This window comes from Primulina tabacum, chromosome 11 (genome assembly GCF_025594145.1).
Source record: "Primulina tabacum isolate GXHZ01 chromosome 11, ASM2559414v2, whole genome shotgun sequence".
Classification (NCBI taxonomy): Eukaryota; Viridiplantae; Streptophyta; class Magnoliopsida; order Lamiales; family Gesneriaceae; genus Primulina; species Primulina tabacum.
In genome coordinates this window covers 39,606,683-39,617,628 of record NC_134560.1, presented here as the reverse complement: position 1 = coordinate 39,617,628, position 10,946 = coordinate 39,606,683, and the positions used below count along the sequence as shown (strand labels likewise).

General features: G+C 33.3%; 2 protein-coding genes across 3 annotated transcripts; both read right to left on the bottom strand.

Annotated features, from left to right (window-relative positions):
* Positions 1 to 1,359: 1,359 nt before the first annotated feature.
* LOC142519874 (aspartate--tRNA ligase 2, cytoplasmic-like) lies at positions 1,360 to 4,403 on the bottom strand. Its single transcript, XM_075622889.1, is given in 10 exon segments — positions 1,360 to 1,512; positions 1,515 to 1,581; positions 1,825 to 1,913; positions 1,915 to 1,940; positions 2,250 to 2,365; positions 2,585 to 2,664; positions 3,248 to 3,301; positions 3,550 to 3,660; positions 3,752 to 4,042; positions 4,317 to 4,403. Coding segments are annotated over 10 exon segments (981 nt in total). The 3' UTR covers positions 1,360 to 1,452.
* A 939-nt stretch (positions 4,404 to 5,342) lies between these two features.
* LOC142519510 (NAC domain-containing protein 92-like) lies at positions 5,343 to 8,388 on the bottom strand. 2 transcript variants are annotated; one of them, XM_075622548.1, is made up of 3 exons: positions 7,698 to 8,388; positions 6,503 to 6,774; positions 5,343 to 6,073 (listed from the first exon to the last, which is right to left on the bottom strand). In XM_075622548.1, exons 1-3 carry the CDS (start codon positions 7,867 to 7,869, stop codon positions 5,555 to 5,557), a joined length of 963 nt encoding a protein of 320 aa, XP_075478663.1. In that variant the 5' UTR covers positions 7,870 to 8,388; the 3' UTR covers positions 5,343 to 5,554. The 2 variants fall into 2 exon arrangements, with proteins under 2 accessions (XP_075478663.1, XP_075478662.1); XM_075622547.1 differs by having other exon boundaries at positions 5,343 to 6,076; positions 7,698 to 8,384.
* Between the last annotated feature and the right edge of the window lie 2,558 nt (positions 8,389 to 10,946).

The window sequence follows — 10,946 nt, the reverse complement described above, 5'->3', positions numbered from 1 at the left end:
TGAGAAAAGATCATCTCTGTTGTTATTTTAGATTTTTTTATACATGAAAGGTGAATCCTCTAACCAATTTCTTAAAATAATATTCAAATGACAGTGGAGAGATACAGGGATGTCAATGGGTCAGGGTAAATGGACCCGCGTGTATGGGGTGGGTTTGGGCATACTAAATGAGTCATAGGACGGGTCTCGGGTCCAACTTTTCAGACCCGTCCGGATATGGGGCGGGTCATGGGTTCTATAAAACTCGCCCCATACCCACCCCATATATGTGGATATAAATGCTCTAGGGTTTTAGTTTTATTAATTTTCATTTTTTTAGTAGCTCACATCAACCATAACGATCTTAGTTATTCATATGTCAACTGTTGCATTTAAATCTACTTTTAGCAATAGTGGAAGAATAGTTGGTCCTCATCTTTGTAGACTTAATCCAACGACTTTGGAGACATATTGATGTGCACGCGAAGATGGTTGTGGGGTGAGGTGAAAGGTAAATAAATCACAGTTTTATTTTGTTATTGTACTTTCATTTTAATTTTTTTACTGTACTTTATCTTTTTAAATTACATTTTTTTTACAATTTGAAATTACAATTTTATTTTTTCAATGTACTTTATCTATTTAATTTTGTAGTTAATTCTTCAAGTAGTTTACCAACTTGTCCCACCATTCTTGATGAAGAGGAAAATGATCCCGAAGAATGTGTCTGAAATATTGTCTACTCGCTGATTTTATATTGATCTATTTAAATGATGTTATGACTTATTTTTGGGGATGTCAAGATTTTTTTGGAGCGCTAGTAACTCTTTTTTTATGTAATTCTTTATGTCGTGAAAATACTTTGTTTGTTATTATTAAATGTTGTCGAAGACATGAATTAATTTTCCACAATGTTGTGTTTAGATGCTTGTCTTTTTCATATTTCAATCATGTGAGATAAAAGATTACTATTTTAAAAAAATTCGGGTCTCACGGGGCTCACGGGTCTACTCGACCCCGTTTCGTATTCGAGGTGAGGTGGGTCCGAAGAATATTTAACCAAGGTGGAAGCGCGTAATGAGTCAAAGTTTTTTTCATGGAGAGGATCTTGGGTTTAGCCAAACCCGCCCCATATCCGCCCATTGACATCTCTAGAGAGAGATTTAGGTTGTTTTTAACATCTCATTTTGTATAGATATTCTATCTATTTTAACTTTTATATATTCGTTTGAAACTGTCAATTACAAGTGTTGGTACTTTTTTGGTATCATCTTCAACATCGAATCCTTTTTTTTCAAAATCATTTAGGAAAATACTCATTGATATACGAATATCCAATTTTTTTCCTATTGTCAAAAAAAACCAGTTGAATAAATATATGAAGACAATGTTGATTTCCATAAATGTATTAGCAATGGGAAAACGAGGAAACATGGAAGATGAATATGAAACTAATAGAATAACATACAAGAATCACGGAGCAATCCTTTGAGGGTCGCGAGGGAAAAGTGACGTCTTTCGGATGTTGTTAAGTGTGCACAGAACAGCATCACCACACGCTCCAAACCGACTCCAAATCCACCATGAGGTGGTGCTCCATACCTACGATGAATATGACATGATGAAAACCATCTCAATTTTTGAAAATAAAAATAAATTAAGACTCGTCAAGAGAGGTGATCCAGTAGGAAACAAGAAGGGGCTATTCGCCCCCTAATATAAAACCATTTCAATTCTATATAAGCTTTTTATAAAGTAGTAAACTTTGCCCCCCGAGAAAGTCCTACCCCGCGCACAGCCAATATGACTTGGACTCGAGCATATAACTTCAGTTTTTTTAAGTACCTGAAGGAGTCGATGTATGTTGATATCGTCTTGACATCAATTCCACATGCTTGCGCGCGTTCAGACAAATACTCAGGCACATGGACACGGCTGAGCTCCTGATATTATTTCTTCGCCTGAGAGGGTAAAATAAGAGTGAAGACATTGGAAAGAGACCACATCTCAACAACGATGAGCTTAGACCATAGCATGGAGTATGAGCAGCTTCTCCCGAGAGGTTGGCAGGGTATTGTGCTTCTATCCACAAATTCAGCATTTACGGCAACTTCTTTTAAACCAAATATCATGGAAACAGTTGAGAGATACTGAAAATTTAATTTTGGAAGCAACTGACAAATTTATCATCAGTATTTCAGCATTTCAGCGTTTAGCAGTTTTGATACGATTTCCCTTCACTAAAGTACTCGAAATGGAACTAGATTTACCTCGAATGAAAACATCGAATGAGTTACTATAACTCGGATCATCATAACATGGCATCATATAGAATGGTCGAACAGACAGAGGATAACAGTGAAGTATGTAGCACTCAGTGCCATAGCTACAGTCAGAAGGGTAAATAAAAGTGAAACGAGGAAGAAATGGTCAAAGAATATAAGAGGAACATGCGAGATGAAATGAAAACAAAATGGTTTCACACCCTGCGATGATTATGGTATCTGTAGAATTTTCCACTTTCGTGAATCATTATCTATCAGCAGCACGTTCAGTATGGTCAGATCAGAACGAAGAAGTAAAATGAAGGCAAAAACCAGCATACTTCTCCAGAACAAGCTGGCCAAGTTCTCTCTCTGATTCTGAGTTAAGATCACCAAGAGGATCAATTTCGACTCCAGCCTCCTGCATAAGCGAAAACACGTGAGAATTATAAGAACCTGCTTCCTAATTAATTCAAATTCTGTAAAATGTGAGGCAAAGATTCAAAGCCTCAAAGGCAGTAACCAGCATAGAACAGAAACCAGAAGAACAAGACACTAGTAAACAGTACATTTACGCAAGTGCGTGTTGGTACAATCAACATAAATGGTATTCCAAAATTAAGAATACAATGCACAACCTTTACAATCAGTGAAAAAGATATCAAAACCCATGTGAGTTGTGACCAAACACAAGCTCTTGCACAATATAGTTATTTTGCCATGAATATAGAAATAATGGCAGCGATTTGCTCGCAACAAGATTCAACAGTTATTCCAGCATCAAATTTAAGATTTGACGTCATCAAGTGATGGTAAAATTTCAAGATTTGAACCATAAGATTGCAATCCATATTAGGTATTCAAGAAACTAAAACACAAAAAACTATTTTCTCGAAAAATCATTTGACTTGATGTTTTCCTACTACCAGACACAAATTACCTTTCATTAATAAATGTGGGCACAAACTCTTTGGAACAAGATAAATGTCGGTTTCTCCTCTTACCTTCAGCAATTGGACCCCCTCTTCAAAGGTGAGACGTAAAGTATTTCGCAAGTACTGCATGGTCAATAAATTTAACAACAAGTATTAACACAAAACTTGGAAAATATGCTTGTCAGAAGAGAAATATATATCTAAATCATTGTTTGGGTGTAACAACTATTTTATTCCTCCAAAATTATTGTGCACTATGTCATAACATGATAAAATTGTTGGGATCAAACAATATTACAACAGCATATAATTAACATAGTCATTGTTGGGATCAAACAACATTACAACAGTGTATAATCAATATAGTGTACCTTCAGCTTCTCAAAAGGGTATTGTTTATTAATGGCTTCGAGCTCTTTTGAACAATGCTCGTTCAAACAATCAAACATCGCCACAAATAAACGATCGACAATATCCATTACCTGCAGATATAAACTCAGGCCATCATCCACAAAGTCATATTCAAAAAGTTCTAACACTCTATAATACACTACAATAGAATACAATACATACTTCTGAATAGTGCTCCTTAATCTCCATTTCAACATCAAGACCAGTAAATTCACATAAATGTCTGTGTGTAAAAGAGTCCTCTGCTCTGAATACTGGACCGATCTCAAATACTCTGCCAAAATCACTACAAATGGGCATTTGTTTATGAAGCTGGGGTGATTGTGCCAGACATGCAGGTGTTCCTTTGTAATTCAATCTAAAAACAGCCGAACCACCTTCACTAGAACCTGCAATCAACTTTGGCGTGTGGATCCCAACAAAACCTTCAGACAATAGGAACTGTCTAAATATCTGCACAAACCCATGGAACAACACTATTAGTCAGTTAGCAATAGGATTGTAGTGTTCAATTTAGCAATCATGCATCAAATGTCGACAAAAATATAAATGATGAGGAAAAATGTTAGAAAAAAAAGGCTTCCCCGAGATTAAAATGACCATCTAGACATAACACTAAAAACTTATATAATAGATCATACAAAAAGGAAAAACTACCAAACAGAAAATCTCAATATACACAACTGGAACAAATTGGACCAGCTCATTGAAACACAATAGGTGCAACCTTCCAAGCAGAAAATTCCTCGCTGATGACTGGGGATGGCTCTTCGGAAGACTTTTTTTTTTTTTTTTTCCTTCCTTCGGAAGACATTTTAAGGTTAAGGTGAACTCTGTTGGAGTGGAGTTAAATGGGCCGTTTTCGTTAGGGGTTATATATGAAATTCATCCAGGCCCAAATCGTCAAAGGCTTGTCGGAAAAGCCCAATATTAATCAGAAAAGGTCTGTTTAGGTAGACTAGCGACAAGGTCGAAAACTATGTAAAAATCTAATTGGCCAAAAATTATGCTCAAATTCTAACAATTACGCAAAAAGGATTTTCATTGTTACAAAATAGAGTGTCAATATTTACCATGTCTTAGCATGTCAATTATGTTATGTTTTGGTTTTTAATCTTTTTTCATGGATTGCTGACGTGATACCGAAAATAATGATATAGCACCGAGAAATGTAAACTATTCAATGTCACACAGCACTCAACAAAAATAAAAAAATAAAAACCAAAATATAACTTAGCTTACAGGATCAAAACTCAAAATTGAATATTTATAGAACCAAAATATAAAATGGATAAAATTACAGGACCATTTTGACTTTTATCCCTATGTGATTTTACAGTATCCGGTGTTGGTCGCTCGATTTATCCTCACCGCCGTCGGCTTTTTTCTGTCCCAGAGGCTGAAGACACACCGATCTTTTCTTCCCCATTTTGCCTTATCTTGCATATATTTATTAAATATGGGCTAAAAGATATGATTACGTATATATAGTTGAGAAATTATTTATATGCGTGCGTGCACGCTTCACTCAAAATGAGATGAGAACTCGTAGATATAGATTTTCTTATGTTTCTCCCTGCAGCATGCACATATATACGCCTAATATTTATTAATTTTAATCAATCAGATTCGTCCCGTAAGTTTGCATATTTTGAGTTTTAATATACGGTAAAATGCGAAGAAGCAACGCAAGCACGCGTCTGCATGGAGTACATGAGATCATTCTAACAACAGCAAGAAAAACGTAGTGAAATGATCCTTTTGAACACTTCATATATATTCTTGCCAAACACTTTGAAAAAACTAGCTAGCTAGCTAGGGTTTAATCTCAACAACATGCAAACAAGTCAAAACAAACAACACTAAAAACTATTCCAAATTACTGCCTTCTAAGCAATTATTTTTTTGATACATTTGTCTCCAATTTCACAAGCCAACTTGAAATTCTCTCCTTTGGTCCTGGCATCAGTAACCAGACCAGTAGTTCTCTAAATCACCACAATTCTCCATACCCATATATCTGTTTTCTCCTCCATACCCCTCATTCATCATAGATGAACCCAAATCCTGATTATTCATCCCCGGCAGCATAGGTTGCGGCATTGGCCTCAACGGTGGCTGTGCCGAGGCAGGTCCCCCACCAAGATTCAAGTTCAGGCCTGATATAGTGAAACAACCGCCGCCGCCGCCATAATTCATCTGTGGCGCGATTATTGGCATGTTGATCATGTTGTTACTTGAGCCAGAGCCACCGACACCGCTTGCCCGCATGAGAACTTCTTGTAGTTCTGCCGGAGTCATGTAGTTTCTTGAGGGGAACTGGAAGTTTTGAGGGTGCATGATCTGTGGGTGGTGAATAATATTGGGATTTTGAGGTATTTGATCAAGATTGTAGGTGAAAGGGTTGACCCCCCTTGGCTGGTTTGAAGGGTACTTTTTCCCACCTATACTCTTTTGAAACACTCTGCAAACCACCCATTCATCCTGCTGGAAAAATCAAATTGAATTGTATCCCTATGTTAGAAAATGAGAGTTTAGTTCATAATCTGTGCTAGTTTGTCCCTTCATCTAAAAATTTAAAATAATGTAAAAAAATGTTAAATTACATACATAATACTTAAACAGAAGTATACAATAAAAACTATATATAAAAAAAAGTTAACATGGTATAAAATCAAAATATGGCCACTAACAAAGATGAATTTACTCAAACTTATTACAAGCTTCTTGACCCTTTTTTTAAATAATTTAGCAAGCATGTATAAGATGTTGGCAGAAGGGATTTTCATTCAATTTACAAAAGTTAAAGAAATCATATATTATAATTAAGGAAAGCAACAATCTAATAATCATCAAACATTTAATTTTCAATGCATATCATACATAAGCTAAGTGCATTTCGTAAGTATATACCTTGCTGGTTCTATAGGCAGATTTAGAATGAATGCGATATTCGTGCATAACCCAATTGGATTTTTCTCCTCTGGGAGCTCTTCCTTTGTAAAACACCAATGTTTTCTTCATCCCAACTTGCTCGGCGGTGCTGCTGTTGTATATCTCTTTATCTTTTCCTGTGGTTTTCCAATATCCAGTGTTTGTGGCTCGATTCGTCCTCACCCCCGTTGGGTATTTCCTGTCCCTGAGGCTAAAGAAATACCACTCTTTTTCTCCCATTTTTGCCTTAGCTGCATTATATTTATTGATATATAAAACATATTTATATCATGATCAAGAAACTATTACGTGCGTGCGTGCGTGCGTGCGTGGGAAGAGATTAAATATAAAATTTTCGTATGTTCATGGAGTTGTTTGTGTTAATGTTTAGAAATCTTTAAATTTAAATTATTGGTGCATAAAAATCGCATAAGAAATTAAAACTATTGCTTGAGACTTGTAAATTGTGTTCATTTAAAATTTTACCCTTTTATCTATTTAGAAATTTTCCTTTTCGATACATAATATTGAACATAGAAATTTTAGTAAAAAAAAAATCAGAGTTCAAATGATCTTCATCTACATGATCTCGCAATACCTATTGAATTTTAATTTCTGAAAGAATTTTGCTATTAATTGAAAATAGCTAAATTTCAAGAAATGTTTCAGAAAGAAAATTTCAAAAATCATGTATAACACTATCACCATGGAGATGTATATAATACATAATACTATATTATAACACATGAATCCCCAAGAGAAAATACTTTTGGTAATTTTAAGTGAATAAACAATATAATAATACATTAATCTCCCGTTGTTAATAAAAATTACCATAAAATCCCATTTTAATACATTTGTTGCTCATTTCATTTCCAAATTCTCAAAGTCTCATCATGTTAATCTAACCTTATTTAAACTTGTGAATTTATAGTTATGCTTAATTTTTAATCATAATCACTAAAGAATCATAAAAACAATTGGTTAGATTTAAAAAATCTACCCATGTGGACGATTCGAGCACGTAGATTGCTAGTATATATTCTCACAATCCCTAAATCCGTGACCCTAAACCCTAGACATATTTGAAAAGGAAATTTATGCTTGTTTTCAAACAGCTCTTAACTACAAATAAAGTAGGAAAGATTTTTTTAGCTAAAAGAGAAATTAGTACCTGGAAGGTCCCATGGCTCGCACTTGTTAAGATCGACGTCTCCAATAGCTCTTTCTGTGAAATTTGCATCTGAAATTTTGTTAATCAGATAATACGTGATTAGCTCTTCATCGGTCGGATGAAATCGAAACCCTGGGGGCAGCTTATCCAGTTTAGCTTCTCCTCCTTCCATTCTCTTGCCTTGATCTAGTCTTTCCTAACCTAATACTCCCAATAAATGTTATTTGAGATGGATCGAGAAAACCCTAATTACGAAGTCAAAATTGTGTTAGAAAAATGAGAAGATTTCAAACTTTTTCTGAAGAAAAATTCCTCACTCAGTTATGCCCCCTTAAATGATTCAAGAATTGAGGGGGAGAAAAAGGGTCATAAAAACAAGAAGAATAGAGATTTATAATTGGCTTTTCACTAGGGTTTTGGGATGGTTGATTTATTAAATTGTGGTGCAAGAAAATAGCTAGAACAATAAATATTTCTTAACTTGCATGAAGCTTTTCATGTAATTATTCATTATGATGAATAATATTGTATGGAAACACATAGAATAACACGAGGGAATATGCTAATTACTCTAAGATTTGTTTAGCTTGTATGAGGTGAAGAAGAAGAAGAAGAATTTGATTATAAATGTGAGAAATAAAAAGTGTAACTTTGAAGCTCTCACCCAACTTTGATTTTATTGGACACGATATGTACTCCTTGACCATTGCTTGGTACCCCATTTGATTAGGCTACTAATTGAACAAATAATTGGACTATAAGATGACACTTATGCCCTTAATTGGTTGTATATATATATATCTCAATATTTACTAATTATAGACCAAGCAAATTTATGAGCACTTAACTGAGTGAGCTTCTTGATTTGAATCTTATATATATATATATATATATATATATATATATATAGACACACACACATATATATAATGCGTGGTTTATAAAATTATGATCTATTAACGTTGTAAAGGTACTATAAATGTCATTAAAACTATGAATTTTATCATTAGATTTTGTGTTGGGTTTTGCAAATTTCTAGTGTCATATTGCCATTTTTCTGTTAAAAGTGGTCGTGATTTTGGCCTTATATATTTATCTTTTTGTGATTTTGGTCCTATATTTTATCGAGTTTCAATATCACTTTGTTATCTTTGTTGTTTTTTTAAAAAAAATGGCTATTTTTTTATGTGGTGCTGACCTGACGTAAAAGTGGTGTTCATATGTGTAGTGTCACATATCACTTCAAGTTAAGGAAGGAGGTAAATTGTCGACATTGAAATATATAAAACTAAGACACAAATTTGACAATAGATAAACAAAATTGTTAATAGACAAACAAATTGTAGAATAAATATGGAAAAATTACAGATGTTGTTCCATAAAGTATCATATTTTCAATTTTGGTCTTGTAGGTAAACAGACTTTGGTCTTTAATCCAATTATTTGGACTTTGATCTCACTTTTAATCATTTTTTATCGAAGTGTTGATATAGTGTCATACATGTAGCAATATCCGATGTTGCATTTGTAATTTAATGTCATATCAATAATGTACAATATCACGATATATCTGGCACCAAAAGCATGCCAGGGTTATTGGACTAATAAGACCAAATTAAATTTGATAAATTATATCGCCAAAACGAAAACATGTCAACTTACATGATGAATTTTGTAATTTTTCAATGTAAGTATAGACATCTTGAAACATTATTCTGTAATTTGTTAATTTCCTTGAAAACAAAGCATCTAGTCTAAGATTTTTAATTTGTTTTTGGGTATACTTTAAGGTTGCATTTATATAGAATGATTCGATTTGAGCAATAATTTGAAAAATGGATTCTAATTATTTACACAAATATCGAGTGGATTTGAAATGCTATTAAACGTAACTGAAAATAAATGAATTTGTCGATAATTTCAAATGATTCAATCCAAATTAGTCGATTTATTAATGATTATGAGAGTATGATTATTTTGGCATAATTTTCTGAACCATTCAAACTAGCTTGTCATTGCTCATTATAAGCAAAACATGAGAGTTTCTGCTAATCACCCGACAAACAACTACGTAAAGTTAATAACACGATAAAGATCGATGAATGAAATTAAACCAAGAACAACATTAAAATAGCTGAGGCATTATCTTATTTCATATATGTTAAATAACTAATTCTTTTTATATATCCACATTTCGTGTTGATATTACAATATCAACAAGATCTTGATATATATTTTTTCAATGGATCCGTCGTTTGTTTTTTTAGTGGTTTTCATGCTTAAAGCGGAGTCGTTATTTTCTTGCAACAATTAAATTAGGGTTTATAATAGACCGATGTTGTAAGATCAACAGTCTACTGCAAGAGTCACCATCCATCTCTATCTGTGTTTAACTTGTCATTCACTTCAAATTATCTATTAATTTCACGAAGGAGTATCAATCAATTTTCCATTAGTGTCCCCTCTACTGTTGCATATGATGCTATTCAGGATGTCTTCTTCCGCGTAAACGACTATCAAATTTAGACAGGAGCGAACCCAGAAATTTATTTATCGTACGACATAAATTATATGAAACAAAACTTTTTGTAAGAAAAATTTAACATAGTACCTAATAATTTTCATACAACTAATTATACATCATATATTTCTCAATTCTCTATCTCACAATTAAGTTCCTGCTACTTTCAAGATAGTTATTTCAAACTAAATTAGGTTATTGATAATAAGATTATTTTTCTAATCAATTATATTGTTGCAGATATGATTAGACTACTTGTTCTACACTTCATTTTATTTTAAATTATTTTTCAAAGTTTTGGTCTTTTTCCTGGATATATATATATATATATATATATATACATTTTCTCCCTCCAATGTGAACATGATTACCGGCCGTGCATTTTGAAAAGCAGGACTAGAACAAACAAGATAGCAAAAAAAAATATTAATTCCCTACATACGACGTCATCGGGGCGATCCAACGAGGAGCCGGTAAAGAAAAGAACAAATGTGTGTTTCTCACCAAAGAAAAACATCAATTTTTACTTTTGATTTTTCTGAAATTTTGAATTCTCTATATACATGTTATTGAAGGTTTTAAATTATCATGATCGCATAAGATGTTATCAACGATATGTAATGTGTTCAAACCAAGATGCAGACGAGTTCATTGAAACAATTTGGAGATTAAATCATCCAGTTACATATAGATCTTGAATATATATTAAACAAAACAGATTTCTTTCC

What these genes read in the sequence shown, in the direction of transcription:
- LOC142519510 (XM_075622547.1), bottom strand. Translation starts at nt 7,869, where the DNA reads ATGGAAGGAGGAGAAGCTAAACTGGATAAGCTGCCCCCAGGGTTTCGA. An exon ending in CGAGCCATGGGACCTTCCAG is followed by an intron (nt 6,775 to 7,697) that starts GTACTAATTTCT and finishes AATATAATGCAG; the next exon opens with CTAAGGCAAAAATGGGAGAA. An exon ending in CTGCCTATAGAACCAGCAAG is followed by an intron (nt 6,077 to 6,502) that starts GTATATACTTAC and finishes TGATTTTTCCAG; the next exon opens with CAGGATGAATGGGTGGTTTG.